Source organism: Rana temporaria, chromosome 5, assembly GCF_905171775.1.
Source record: "Rana temporaria chromosome 5, aRanTem1.1, whole genome shotgun sequence".
NCBI lineage: Eukaryota > Metazoa > Chordata > Amphibia > Anura > Ranidae > Rana > Rana temporaria.
This window is the reverse complement of record NC_053493.1, coordinates 173125381-173141227: the sequence shown is the minus strand read 5'-3', so window position 1 is coordinate 173141227 and position 15847 is coordinate 173125381. Positions and strand designations below refer to the sequence as shown.

Here is a 15847-nt window from a genome sequence, read left to right as displayed (position 1 = left end):
GTATCATTTTACCCGGCGTAACATTATCTTTCACAATATATAAAATTGGGCCAAATTTATTGTTGTCTTATTTTTTTATTCAAAAAAGTGCGCTTGTATAACCGCTGCGCAAATACGGTGTGACAAAAAGTATTGCAATGACCGCCATTTTATTCTTTAGGGTGTTAGAAAAAATATATATAATGTTTGGGGGTTTTAAGTAATTTTCTAGCAAAAAAAAAACAGTTTTAGTCTTGTAAACGCCGAATCTGAAAAACACCTTCTGTCCTTAAGTGGTTAACAAAAATGAAAAAAAAATATATATATTTTTTTTCTGATTAAAAAAATTATCTGAAAGATTTGAAGTTTAACCTAAGAGTAAATGATTAGTCTGGATTTTATATTTGCCAAAACTACCTGCCAAAAGGAACCCATCTAAACTATACAGTTAATTTGTATCCAGTCAGGCAGGCTCTTGTACTACTACTTGTTTTTGGTAAATCTAAAGGAGATTGTATAATCAGATTGTATGGTAAAATGAACTCAACTGTATATGAGCACAACAAACTGAAACCACAATTTAATTTATTTTTAATATTGAGGGCAAGCTCACCAATCCATCCATGTCTACATGCTTTATTTTACTGAGAAATGTCATGGAAAAACACACACTATCATTGCTAGCCACAGTCATCTTTAGTAAGGGCAGATGATTCCTGTAGCATTTACCTCCTGGAATCCATCTGCTCTTAGCTCAGACATACAGGCAGGAGGGTTTGCTTAGCTGAGAAAACCCCTCCTCCTCCAGATTAAAGAAAAAAAATGCCCATGAAGACTCCTGGGATGTATGATATTATTTTGACTTAGGCCAGAAACCAGGCAGCAACTGAAGAAATGAAAAAAAAAAAAACTAGATAAAAATTGTTAATGCTGCTTTCAGTAGAAATGAATTAGAATAAAAAAAAAAGTGTAAGGGAATACTTTTTTCCTCCATACATGTTGTTAAACATTTATACAACACCATTTTTATTGATTTGTAATTACATATTTATTAAATAAAATTTTGTGATATTCATGATGTACAATTAAGCTAACAATTCTAATGACTGTATATTATATACATGTAAGTATCTACTCTTGACTCAAACCATGTTTAACATATTTGTTGTAGCGCGTGCGAAACGAAGGACTTAGTAGTGGCACTCTTTCTAAATCATCATCATCAGGCATGCAAAGCTGTGGAGAAGAAGAGAGTGAAGAAGGACCTGATGCTGTCCCACTCCCACCACCTATGGCTATTCAGCAGCACAGCCTCCTCCAAGCTGATTCACAAGATGACAAGGTACTTAAAAAAATAAAAAGTTGGTATCTTGTCAACAAATAAATGCTGTCCTGCTATGTTATTAAAACAGTTATGTTTCTTTTTTCTGGACTGGAGAGCACACATTTGTGATTCCTGTACCTTACCACCACACACGTTTTCAAAAGAAACAATTGTTTTGCCATATTGTGGTTCACTGCTCATCTCCACATCCATATTGTCTCCGAAGAAAATCCAAAAGACAAATATTGGATTTTGTTGTTCTGTTTTTTTTTTTTTCTTTATGTATTACAAGGTATCAGACTAGGCTATTTTTTTCTAGTTTAAGAGCTCCTGAACTAAGATTATAAAGGAATATTCTGAAACAAATTATGAATAGCAGGAGAAATGTGCCTCCAAAAATCGAAAAACTTTTTATACAAAGAGTTAAGAAATCATACTTGCAGATCTGGCTCTATGGGCCAGATTCAGGTAGAATTGCGGCGGCGTAACGTATCGTGTATCGTATACGTTACACCGCCGCAATTTTTCATCGCAAGTGCCTGATTCACCAAGCACTTGCGTGAAAAATTACACCGGCGGCCTCCAGCGTAAGCCCGCGTAATTTAAAGGGGCGTGTGCCATTTAAATGAGGCGCGCTCCCGCGCCGGACCTACTGCGCATGCTCCGTTTTGAAATTCCTGCCGTGCTTTGCGCGAACTGACGTCATTTTTTCGATCGGCGACATGCGTAGCGTACATCCGTATTCCCGGACGTCTTACGCAAACGATGTAAAATTTTAAAATTCGACACGGGAACGACGGCCATACTTTATACAGCACATACGTGTGCTGTGTAAAGTTAAGGCACCAAAAACGACGACTAACTTTGCGACGGGAAACTAGACTAGCGGCGACGTAGCAAACGCGAAAATCCGTCGTGGATCGCCGCAACTCCTAATTTGCATACCCGACACTGGTTTACGACGCAAACTCCCCCCAGCGGCGGCCGCGGTACTGCATCCTAAGATCCGACAGTGTAAAACAATTACACCTGTCGGATCTTAGGGATGAATCAGTCGCATAGATACTCTGAGAGATACGACGGAGTATCTGAGATACTCCGTCGTATCTCAGCTGTGAATCTGGCCCTATTTTCCCATATGGACTTTTTAGCTAGTGAGGCTTACAAAACAAGATTCAGAGTTTGTAAATTTCTTACTGCATTTGAACTGTTTATCGTTATGTTCTCATTGATATTTAAGGAATATAGTGTGAACACAGATAATGGATAATAACATAAATATATTTTTTATTGATTTGATAAGAAAATGTATTACAAAAGTAATAGAAGAAAATACAACTGTTTTGAAAATTGTTACTACCCTATCTAAGTGCATCTCCAAAAATTTGAATATCATCAAAAAGTTAATTTATTTCAGTAATTCAGTTCAAAAAGTGAAAGTCATATATTCTATAGAAAATCAATATGCTGCTCTAAGGTGACTGTGCCTTTAAATTATGTGTAAAGGGCTGCCCAGCCACAAATTAAATACAAATTCATACATCTACACCACAACTGTTAAACCATAGTGCAGCCAAATCTAACAATTGTGCAACATAATATGACATTCACAAGTCTGTAGACGGTGAGAAAAATTACAATGAAAAAATCATAAATTAATTTAAAGTCCACATTCATTTCATAAGCTTTCTCAATCTTTTTTGTGCAAATTCACATTTTCATTGTGCATAAAAAAAATTCCAAGTGCTGACTGAAATAGTCAGTGCAATCCATGCTCCTCTACTGTGTGCCAATTAGGTGTTATACTATATCCAAAGGCTATAGCCTTTGATAACCCTCGTGGGAGGGACAAAACGCATCAGTTGACCATGTGTGGTGACATAATTTCCGGCTGGTGATACGCAAGTCAATGTGTATGTCTGGTTTTAGGCTTTACAGCGTGATTTTAATGTGAGTGGACATTTTCTGGGTTTGGTTTAATAATCAGAATTATGCTATATCCCTCTTCTCTTCTGCCATTTATTACTACTTTTATGTGTACACCCTGAGAATAACCAGAGTTACAGCCCTGAGGACAACAAAGCCCAGCCATCCTTACTCCATAGGCGAGAAAGACTCCTGTAATGGGAGTCCCCAGGAACTGGTGAGAGGTCACACGGGGGAGGACGGATTGCACTGACTATTTATTTTCAGCACTTGCCACTTTTTCTGCACAATGAAAAAATGTATTTGCACAAAGATGATTGAGAAAGCTGTATGTCAGAAAACTAGAACATTCCATAAAACCAATAAAAAAAAAAGGATTTTTAATATGGAAATGTTGACTTACTGAAAAGTATGTCAATGTACAGTATAGTATGCACTGAATACTTGGTCAGAGCTCCTTTTGAATGAATTACTGCATCAATGTAGCGTGGCATTGAGGCGATCAGCCTGTGTGCACTGCTGAGGTGTAATAGAAGCCCAGGTTGCTTTGATAGTCGCCTTCAGCTTGTCTGCATTGTTGGGTCTGGTGTCTCATTTTCCTCTTGACAATACCCCACAGATTCTCTATGGGGTTTAGGTCAGGCAAGTTTGCTGGCCAGTCAAGCACAGTAATGCCATGGTCATTAAACAAGATATTGGTACTTTTGGCAGTGTGGGCAAGTGCCAAGTCCTGCTGGAAAATTAAATCTGCATCTCCAAAAAGCTGGTCAGCAGAGGGAAGCATTAAAGCAATTGTAAATCTTCAATTATTATTATTTTTTTAAATGGCAAACATGTCATACTTACCTCCACTGTGCAGTTTGTTTTGCACAGAGTGGCCCGGAACACCGACTTCTAGTGTCCCCCGGCTGCTCTCACGGCTCCTCCCTGCATCAGATAAACCCCTGGGAGAAGCTCCCTCCTGGGGGTTACCTTGCGGGCACGCTCCCGAGTCCAGCATTCGGCATCCATAGCCGCTGAATGTATGACTCGGCCAGCCCCCCCTCCGGCGCCCACGTGATTGGATTTGATTTATGGCAGCGGGAGCCAATGGCTGCGCTGCTATCAATCTATCCAATCAAGAGATGGGACACTGTGGAGAGAGGGACAGCGCATCCCCGCCGAGGGCAATTTGGGGCTCTGGTAAGTAAAACGGGGGGGCTGGTGACTGCCAGGTGTTTTTTCCCCTTTGGACTTGATCAAACACAGTGGACCAACACCATGACATGGCTTCCTAAATCATCATGGACTGTGGAAACTTCACACTGAACCTCATGCAACTTGGATTCGGTGCCTCTCCACTCTTCCACCAGACTCTGGGACCTTGATTTTCAAATGTAATTCAAAATGTACTTTTGTCTGAAAAGAGGACTTTGGACCACTGAACAACAGTCCTTTTTCTCCTTAGCCCAGGTAAGACGCGTCTAACGTTGTCTCTGGTTCAGGATTGGCTTAAAGCAAGGAATGCAACAGTTGTAGCTCATGTCCTGGAAACGTCTGTGTGTGGTGGCTCTTGAAGAACTGATAGCAGCTGTAGTTCACTCTTTGTGAATCTCCTCTAAATTCTTGAATAGTCTTTGCTTCACAATCCTCTTAATGCTGTGGTTATCCCAGTTGCTTGTGCACCTTTTTCTACCACCCTTTTTCCTTCCACTCACTTTCCCATTAATATGCTTGGATACAGCACTTTCTGAACAGCCACTTTCTTTAGTAATGACCTTTTGTGACTTTACCCTCCTTGTGGAAGGTGTCAGTGACTGTCTTCTGGACAGCTGTCAAGTCAGTAGACTTCCCCATGATTATGTAACCTACTGAACCAGACTGAGAGGCAATTTAAAGGCTCAGGAAACCTTTACAGGTGTTTTGAGTTAATTAGCTGATTAGTGTGTGACACCATTAGTGTGTGACACCATTAGTGTGTGACACCATTAGTGTGTGACACCATTAGTGTGTGACACCATTAGTGTGTGTACAGCAGGAGTAGGCAACCTCGACTCCAGCTGTTTTGAAACTACAAGTCCCATGAGACATTGCAAGACCCTGACAATCAAAAGCATGACTCCTAGAGGCAGAAGCATGATGGGATTTGTAGTTTCACCACAGCTGGAGTGCCAAGGTTGCCTACCCCTGGTTTACAATATTAAACTTTTTACAATAGTCTAGTTTTCTGAGATGCTGAATTTTGGGTTTTCACTAGCTGTAAGCCATAATCTTCAAAATTAAAAGAAAGACATGCTTGAAATTTATCACTCTGTGTGTAATGAATCTATACGAGTTTCACTTTTTGAATCGAACTACTGAAATAAAATAACTTTTTGAGGCTATTCTAATTTTTTGAGATGCACCTGTACATCCACCTAACCATTCAATAAAAGTTTACTTTAACCACTTAAGGACCGCCACCTGTATATTTACGTCGGCAGAATGTCATGAACAGGCATAGGTACACATAGCGTGTTTAGACATGCTGACACTAAAAAAATAGGGCCTCAATAGGGCAATTTTTCTTAAAGACCACTTAACATAATTTTACCTTTGAGTATGGAAAATGTACCCTTAAAGTGACACTATGGCCCAGATTCTCAACCGAGATACGTCTTTGAGCCGTCGTATCTATGCGACTGATTCTTAGAATCCGTTACGCATAGATATCCATTAGATCCGACAGGCTTAAGTCTCTTACGCCGTCGAATCTTAAGTGCATTTTTTTTTTTGGACCGCTAGGTGGCGCTTCCGGCGAAATGCGCGTCGAGTATGCAAATTAGCTAGATACGCGAATTCCCGAACGTACGCGCGGCCGACACAGTAAAGTTACGACGTTTACGTTGGGCTTTTCCCGGCGTAAAGTTGCCCCTGCAATATGAGGCGTAGCCAATGTTAAGTATGGCCGTCGTTCGTATCTCATTTACGCTACGCCGCCGCAACTTACGGAGCAAGTGCTTTGAGAATACAGCATTTGCCCGTGTAAGTTGCGGAGGCGTAACATAAATGAGATACGTTACGCCCGCACAATTTTGCGTGGCTGTACGAGAATCTGCCCCTAAAGATTCACTTTTTTTTTTTTTTAAATAACAAACATGTCATACTTATCTCCACTGTGCAGTTTGTTTTGCATAGAGTGGCCCGATCCTCCTATTATGGGGTCCAACGGCAGCTCTCTTGGCTCCTCCCCACAATAGATAACCCCATCTGGGAAGCCAGAGGGGGTGGTTACCTTGGGGGCGCGCTCCTGTGTCATACAGTCGGCGTCCATAGCCACAGAGTGTATGAATCGGCCCTGCCCCCCGGCGGCCGCATCATTGGATTTAATTGACAGCAGCCCCGGGCCCTGTCCTCCCTCTCTCTTTTTCGATTAGCTATCTGACTTTGAAACCCCCGGGAGCCAATAGCGCCACTGCTGTGCCTCAGCCAATTGAGGTAGAGTCTCGGACAGCCAAGACACTCGTAGACATTGCTGGTCAGAGATGGGGCTACGGTAAGTGTTGGGGTGGCTGAGGGGGGCTGCTGCACACAGAAGGCTTTTTATCTTAATGCATAGAATGCAATAAGATGATAAACCTTCTGACTTTACAATCCCTTTAATTGTATATCACAGGACCTTATGCTTGGACCATTGGGTTATCTAGGAAACCTTCAGGTGATTGGACACTGGCAAATAAAGCTCTAAGGAAAGCCCTAAAAATAACCACTCCCATCAAGCCTCATCTTTTTCTTAGTGTCCTTGGGTATACAGACATTTCCTCTCTACTCTGAATTTTTTATTATTATTTAAGAAAAGTCCAATGGACGCAATGTTCACAATATTTTAGATTATTAGAGTCAAAAATCCATAGTAAGGAGGGACATTCCAAAGAAATGTAGCACTGTGGACAACAGCCAATTAACTCTGGTAGAGATAACTCAAATATAAAAAAAATCCCTGTAGTTATGAAAGTAAATAAAATGACGTTTAAAAATTTGAATTAAAATATATCTACCTCCTTAGTAAGAAAATGATAGGCTTAGGCAGGAGCGCATGATCATCGTGGGGGTCATTTACTAAGAACAATGCGCTGCGCTGGTTCACACCATCAGCATGCGCAACACGATAGTAAATATAAAACTCCACCTGGTGTAAGGGATTTTCTCATTAATATCAGTGCATGCCCACTGCAATTACTTTGTTGAATTTAATTGGGTGTGTCTTGCTAGCCAATTAGTATCTGTTTTCAGTTAATTAACCCCTTTTGATGCTAAGCTCATTCTTATTCTAATATATCTTTGAATGTTTTTTCTTTTATTTCTTTTTGTACCCAAATCTTTAAATATAATACAAAGAACAGAGAAGTGTTTATAAACACCAGAAATTCATTTTTTCAGATCTTTAAACGTGACAATACACTGGGCAATCAGTTAGATCTTCCATAAATTTGATTCAGTGCAAGCCTGTTTGACTACATCTAGAAGTAATGGGGACCATTGAAATTCATGGGTTTGGACTTGTCATGCAACTTCACATGTGTCAAGTCGCACAACAACTTGCACAAGTTGCACCGAAGTTGGAACAAAGTGGTGCCTTTCAAGTGCAGTCATTGTGGATCTGAGGGGGACATGCAAGGAAATTAAACAGCATTTTAGCTTGCACATGATTGGATGCTAAAATCAGCAGGGCTTCCCCTCATTTCAGATCTACCCCTCAGATCTACAGCGACTGTACTTCCAAGTGCACTTGTAGTGCAAAATGGATTTCCCTTTCGTATATAACCCCTTTTGACCACTGAGGAGGCTTCCCAAATTTGCACACTCCAAAAATCGATTGTGTTAGTGATTTTTGGCTAAGTTGAGCCCTGGCAAATTTACAAGGAGACAGAAGCGCTTTCCATGCTTTCCTTTTTTTAAAAGAAGAATCCCCAAACAAAATATTGTATGAGCTTCAATCAATGGCAAACAATACTATTAAAACCTTGAAAAACCACAAGGTAACAGCTGAAGTTGGAAGAGGTTGTTTTCCTATTGACAACTGCTACACATCCTTCCTTTTATAACTAATTACCTGAGAGAATATTTAGCACTGCAGCTGGAATGGGCAAAATATGCCCACTGTGCCTCAAGCTAGCAGAGTCTTGATCAGACTTTGGCAGATATGTATGTGTTTTGTACCTGCAGGGTTTCAGAGTGTGTTCAAATGCAAAATAGGAAAGGACATTTGACAAGGTAGTAAAGGTTTGGATAACTTTTTTTTTTTTTTTTTGGTAAAATAACTTTTTTTTCAAAAATATAAAACCTTTTAGAACTAAAAAAAATAAAAAAAATGGTATATATATTTTGTTATCTAATTTAGAAAAAAGGTACGTTTTTGTCTTCATTAATGTACACTGATGAGACTGCACTGATGGGCTCCGACAAGGCGGCAAGGGTGGGCACTGAGAGGTGGCATTGATAGTTGACACTGGTAGGCGGCACTGATTAGCACCAGTGGTGGGCATTGATAGGTGGCTCTGGCAGGGGGTACTGATTGTCACAGATGAGGCAGAGTTGCCTCTTCCTCTTCAGGACCCGATGTCCCTTGCACATAAGCCAGTGTTTTTGTTTTTTTTTGCTCACTCTGTCAGCGCAAGTAGCAAAAAAAACAAACAATTACCAAACTTTTGTTTACATCACGTGATCAGCTGGCATTGGCTGAAAGCTGATCACATGGTAATGGGTCCGGGATCGGCCCCTTACTCGGAACTGTGATCACCCGAGTCTCAGTGACTCAGTGACCACAGCACAGACGCGAAGGGGAGGACGTCTATTGACGGACTCCCAGCAATTGAGGACTGCGCTGTGGCCATCGATCAGCTATAGTGCTGATCTCAAGTGGTTAAAAAGGGGCTAAATGGCCCATTGACATGCATCACAGTTGTACTTAGGATTGTGTCTTTGCAAAGTTAAACTAAATTAAATCCTTTCTTCTTTTTGCTTGGGGATAGAGTGCAGAGGGGTTAGAAGTCAGTTTTGGGAATCTCTGCACCCCTGATGGTAAAGAGAACTCCCAATTTTTGAAAGTTTATCCTTCAAATTTATTCACTTCCTGTCACATGGCCACACAGGAAGTGAGGGTAAATCCCTACCAATGTCTTTCCTTGGGGACACACAGGTCAATCTAAGTAGTTTCCCCATTATGTAAATTGCACTCAAGCATTATGCTGTGTAAACCCCAAATTATTAGGCATCTTGGACTTTGGGGTTTATTTACTAAAGGCAAATCCACTTTGCACTACAAGTGCACTTGCTGGATATCTGAGGGGGACATGCAAGGAAAATAAAAAAAAACACAATCTTTACTTCTACATGATTGAATGTTAACATCACCAGTGCTTCCCCTCAGATTTTCAGCAACTACACTTGTGCTGCAGAAAGGGATTTGCCTTTAACGTTGCATAATAATTTGGGGTGTACACAACAGAGTGCTAAAGTGCAATTTTCAGAATGGGGACACTAGTTAGATTGACCTGTGTGTCCCCAAGGAAAGATTGGTAGGGTTTTACTCTCACTTCCTGTTTGGCTATGTGACAGGAAGCAAAGCCAATTCTAAGAACAGGGACACAAAGGTTAAAGCGGTGGTTCACCCTTAAATGCAAGTTTCTAGCAAGAAATACAGCATAGTAGCGTGAGCTACAGTATGCCTTTATTTATTTTAAATGCGCCGTACTCACTGTTTAATCCCGGAGATAAGTTTCAGGCTCCCCGCGGGGAATGGGCGTTCCTAGTCAGAGGGGACAATGATTGACGGCCAGCTATTGTGCGTCACGCCTCCCGAGTAGGACTCGGCTCTTCACGGCGCTTTACGGCGCCTGCGCACAGACATCGGAGCTGACTGCGCAGGTGCCGTGAAGAGCCACGTCCTATTTCGGCTATTTCCATGAGGCGTGACGCGCCATAGCCGGCCGTCAATCATGTTCCCCTCTGACTAGGAACGCCTACTAGACGGAAACTTATCTCCGGGATATCACAGTGAGTACGGCGCAAAAAAATAAAACAAAGGCATACTGTAGCTCACGCTAGTATGCTAGATGGCATGTTAGAAAAAACATTTTTTTTTCTTAGGGTGAACCCCCGCTTTAACCTAAAAAAAAAAATCACACTCGATTTCCCTCAAATGCCCATAATTAGAATAAAATTGTCTTGAGCTCGATTTTAGTTCAGCCCTTCTCAGGCCTGTCCTCAAGTACCCCCAACAGACCATGTTTGCAGGTTTACCTTCATCTTGCACAAGTGCTTTAAATCACAATCAATGGCTTGGTATTGTGGACAGATATTTTGTATCAGATAAATTCACAAAACATGTACTGTTGGGGGTACTGAGGACTGAGGCTGAAAACAAAAGCAAGAAAAAAGGAAATGTAACTTTCTTTATCGTACATCACGGGACACAGAGCGGCATATTCATTACTATATGGGTTATATGGAGTACCTTCAGGTGATGGACACTGGCAATCTCAAACAGGAAATGCCCCTCCCTATATAACCCCCTCCCATAGGAGGAGTACCTCAGTTTTTACGCCAGTGTCTTAGGTGTTGGTCATGGTTTAGCTTGCCTCCGCATCCTTGGGATTAGGTGAGCTAACCGGTTCTGTCCAAAGGCCTCAGCGCTAAAGTGGTCAGTAACCGGACCCCAAACCCTTGGGGTATAGCCCATAATGCTTTTCTTTTTAGAGAGCTGGACCCTGGGCCCAGAACTTAGAAACCTTTGGGGGCCTAATGTTTCTGTTGCCAGAGTGCTATATGGGCCCAGGACAGTGGATCCTTCATAGGAACCCAGGGCCTGAAGGTCTAGACAGCCCCACGGAGATGGGGGAAGATTGGGCCTCTTGCTTGGCAAAGTCCTGCGGCATGGAGCAGGTAAGTGAGAGGAAACTTGCGGAACTTGGTTCTTAGCAGGTTTTTCTGGGGGGTCACAGGGGATATGCCTAAAGTTATGCGCTGCATCTGGCAAAATAAGTCACATATCTTAATGATAGGATGGCTCTATGTGTTATTTCCCCATAAGAGGTGACCTCCCTGGTAGTATTGAAAAGCATTGAGTGGCTGTGTGTGTGTGTTAAAGAGAGCTGTGCTTACCTGCAAGCCTCCAGGCGATGCTGCATTGGTCCTTCCTCCTAGCCTGGATGACAGGCAAATGCTGGCCTCCTCGTGGGCTCGCTTCCCCCCACCCCACCCCCCGTCGGCGGGCGCGCGCGCGCCCCCGTGTTATGTGCGCAATTTCGCGCCGTTAGCTGAGGGGGGAAGGGCGGGTCAGTTGGTTTAAGGAAGGGGCGGCCCTTCCTTTCGTTCCATCAGCTCAGTTTATGCTGGAACTGAGGAGGAAGAGACCAGAGCGGCAGCACGGGGCGCCGAGGACACACAGTGGCCAAAAAAGATATTACAGTCTTCATAAGACTGTTTTGAAGCCTAGAAATAGGCTGTTCTTTTCTATCTCAGCATTTTTTTTTTGGCAATACTACTAAGGGGGACAGAATGTTTTTTCTTTCTTGGGTTTAAAAAAAAAAAAGAGAAAAGATCCATCAAAGGGAGAGAAGGCATTTTTTGTTTATCCCCCAAACAGGTTTTTGGGCAATAATTGTTTATAGTTCCAAACACCGATAAGTTAGCGGGCGTACCTCGGTATTGTACCATGGCATCCGGGTCAGAGGGTACAAGAGGTGGGGATTCCCCCAGAGAGTCTGAGGTCTCGGAAAAAATGATGCCGCTGCTTTCCCGAGAGGGAGCCTTGGGGCCATCGGGATCTGGGGCTGGAGCTGGCTCGGGTCAGTCCAACCCTAGGATGGTCACGGACAAGGTATTATCCACCTATTTAAAGGAGATGGAAAAAAGAATGGAAAAGATGATAACCATGGCTCTGCGGGGCAGAAAACGGAATAGATCTCCGTCGCCCGAGCGTGGACCCTCTGAGGAGGAGGTCCTTTCCGCAGGGGAATTGGAAGACCTCTTGGACAAGGACCAAGCAGGTTCAGGGATCGAGGATCCGGATACAGGGGAGTCTGGGGCAGTCTCCCAAAGGGAGAGCTGGTGGGTTCAAGCCTTAACAGACTTGGTCCATAGTGCTTTCAACTTGCCAGTACCAGATCTCCAAGTATCGACTGTTTCAGCTTTGGGCTCTCTAAGGCCGCCTCAAAACAACGCAGTTTTTCCGATCCATCCTCTGCTAGAGGAAGTTCTGTTCCAAGATTGGATCAAGCCAGATAGAATCTTTTTACCACCTAAAAGATTTTCTGCCTTGTATCCTATGGAAGATAAATTTTCCAAGAGATGGGCAACCCCTTCGGTGGACGCAGCCATCTCATGTGTTAACAAGTCTTTAACATGCCCTGTAGAAAACATACAGGTGTTCAAGGATCCGGTTGATAAACGCTTGGAAGCACTACTTAAAAACTCCTTCACTACTGCAGGGGCAGTAGTGCAGCCAGCTGTGGCTGCGATTGGGGTTGCACAAGCATTATCGGATCAAACTAAGCAGATGCTTAAACTTATTCCTGCCCAGCAGGCAGAAGAATTTTCGGATGTCCCTAGGGCCATACGCTTTACGGTAGATGCGATTAAGGATTCTATCCAGCAAGCGTCACGTTTATCGTTATCCCTTATCCATATGAGAAGACTCTTATGGTTAAAGAGCTGGGAGGCCGAGCCCCCATGCAAGAAGCTCCTGGTAGGGTTCCCCTTCCATGGAGGACGACTCTTCGGAGAAGACCTGGATAAATACATTCAGACCATTTCAAGCGGCAAAAGTACTCTTTTGCCAACCAAAATCAAGTTTCAGGGGCCTGCGTTTAAACGACAGCACTCCCCTGGGCAGGGGCCCTCTAATGCCAAACAGTATCGACGGCCTCCTGCAAGATCAAACTTTAACTTCAATAGCAGATCGCAGGGACAGGCTGCTAGAGGCAAGAGGCAGTGGTTTCGCAAACCAGCAAAACCAGCCCCCAAGCCGACCTTATGAAGGGGCGCTCCCACCCACGAAGGTGGGGGGAAGGCTGCGTCTCTTTTCAGAGGTTTGGGAAGCCAGCATTCCCGACAAGTGGGTACGGTCTTCCGTAGCCACGGGCTACAAATTAGACTTCCTAAGGTTTCCTCCTCCTCATTTCCAGGAGTCAAGGATTCCAAACGATCCGGAGAGGGGAGCCGCATTAATGACGGCATTAAATCATCTACTCTCCCAGGAAGTAATAATAGAGGTACCAGTCCTAGAACAAGGGCTGGGTTTCTACTCCAACCTATTCATCGTCCCAAAGTCCAATGGAGATGTCAGGCCAATTTTGGACCTAAAGATGGTAAATGCATACCTAAAGGTCCGCTCATTTCGGATGGAATCCGTGCGGTCAGCAGCTGTCACACTCCAGAAGGACGACTTCATGGCTTCCATAGACATAAAGGATGCCTACCTTCATGTTCCAATTTATCAGCCACATCAAAGATATCTACGCTTTATGGTGGCTTCGCGTCATTTCCAGTTCGTGGCGCTTCCCTTTGGGTTGGCTACGGCCCCCCGGGTGTTCACGAAGGTCCTAGCCCCAATCCTAGCCAAGCTAAGGATCCAAGGGGTCACGATCCTAGCATACCTGGACGACCTCCTAGTCATAGATCACTCGTCTCCTGGCTTGGAACGAGCAGTGGCCCTCACTGTCCAATACCTCGAGAGGTTCGGCTGGGTCCTAAATCGAGAAAAGTCAGCATTCCAGCCCACAAGGCAGTTGGAATATCTCGGCATGAGGTTAGACACAGAACAACAAAGAGTGTTTCTACCTCTGAGGAAGGTCAAAGCCATCAAGGAATTAATCCTACTGGTTCTAAGCAAAAAGGAACCAACTATTCGCCTATGTATGCGGTTACTAGGCAAGATGGTGGCCACATTCGAGGCGGTACCGTACGCCCAGAGCCACACTCGCATCCTGCAGGCAGCCATCCTGTCAGCATGGAGCAGGAGGCCACAGGCCTTGGATATCCCTTTGCCGCTCTCATCAAGAGTCCGACAAAGTCTGTGTTGGTGGTTAGACCCTCAGAATCTAGTGAAGGGGAAGTCTTTCAGCCCAGTGGCTTGGAAGATAGTAACCACAGACGCCAGCCTGACGGGCTGGGGAGCAATTTTGGATGGTTGCACTCGCCAGGGTACTTGGGCAAAGCCAGAGAGGCAGTTGCCCATCAACATCTTGGAGCTCAGAGCTGCTCGACTAGCCCTCAGGGCTTGGACGTCCAAATTGCAGGGGTTCCCGGTGAGAATTCAATCAGACAATGCCACGGCCGTGGCATACATAAATCACCAAGGGGGAACCAAGAGTCAAGCCGCTCAGAGAGAGGTGAGCTTGATTCTCCTATGGGCAGAGGCTCATGTGCCCTGCATATCGGCAATATTCATTCCAGGAGTGGACAACCTTCAGGCGGACTTCTTAAGTCGCCAGACTCTGTTGCCGGGGGAATGGTCTCTACATCCACAAATCTTTCAAGCACTCTGCCAAAGATGGGGAGTGCCGGACGTGGATGTCATGGCATCGAGACTCAACAAGAAGCTAGACAGGTTCATATCCCGCTCAAGGGATCCGATGGCCTGCGGAACCGATGCGCTGGTTTGCCCTTGGCATCAGTTCAAACTTCTTTATGCTTTTCCCCCGTTCCAGTTACTACCCCGCCTGCTGCGCAGGATCAGGGTGGAGCACATACCAGTCATCCTGGTAGCTCCAGCATGGCCCAGAAGGGCATGGTATTCACTAATCCTAAAGATGGTAGTGGGAGACCCTTGGACTCTTCCTCTACGGCCAGACCTGCTATCGCAGGGTCCGATCCTCCACCCTGCCTTACGGCATCTAAATTTGACGGCCTGGAAGCTGAATCCCTGATTCTCAGGGGTAGAGGTCTGTCTCAGAAAGTAATCTCTACCCTAATCAGAGCCAGGAAACCGGTCTCTAGGGTGATTTATTACAGGGTCTGGAAGGCCTATGTAGGCTGGTGTGAGTCCAAGCGATGGCTTTCTCGCAAGTTTACCATCGATAGAGTATTACGTTTTCTCCAGCTCGGAGTGGATAAAGGACTGGCATTAAGCACAATCAAGGGACAGATTTCAGCTTTGTCAGTGTGGTTTCAGCGGCCGCTGGCCACCCACTCGCTGGTTAAGACCTTCCTTCAAGGGGTCTTACGTATTAATCCTCCAGTTAAATCCCCGCTTTGTCCGTGGGATTTAAATCTTGTTCTGTCAAGTTTACAGAAACAACCTTTTGAGCCGTTGGCTGAAATTCCTTTGGTTCTACTGACAAGGAAGTTAGTATTTTTGGTCGCCATAGTTTCCGCCAGAAGAGTATCGGAACTGGCCGCCTTATCCTGTAAGGAACCATATCTTATTTTACATAAGGACAAGGTCGTTCTCCGCCCTCATCCTTCCTTCCTACCAAAGGTTATATCCAGTTTTCATCTAAACCAGGATTTGGTATTACCATCCTTCTTTCCTAAACCTACTTCCAGAAAGGAAGGGTTGCTGCATACCTTGGATATTGTCAGGGCCATGAAGGCCTATCTTAAAGCTACAGAGAAGATCCGGAAAACAGATGTGTTGTTCATTTTACCGGATGGGCC

General features: G+C 44.1%; 1 protein-coding gene across 6 annotated transcripts in view; it reads left to right on the top strand.

The window, feature by feature from the left end:
* The window catches only part of TRIO (trio Rho guanine nucleotide exchange factor), a 1129982-nt gene that overhangs the window by 858325 nt on the left and 255810 nt on the right, over positions 1 to 15847 (top strand). For all 6 annotated transcript variants that reach the window (XM_040353401.1, XM_040353397.1, XM_040353396.1 and 3 more), the window contains one exon: positions 1151 to 1321. In XM_040353401.1, coding sequence (XP_040209335.1) covers positions 1151 to 1321 — 171 coding nt within the window. The remainder of the gene's footprint in view (positions 1 to 1150; positions 1322 to 15847) is intronic.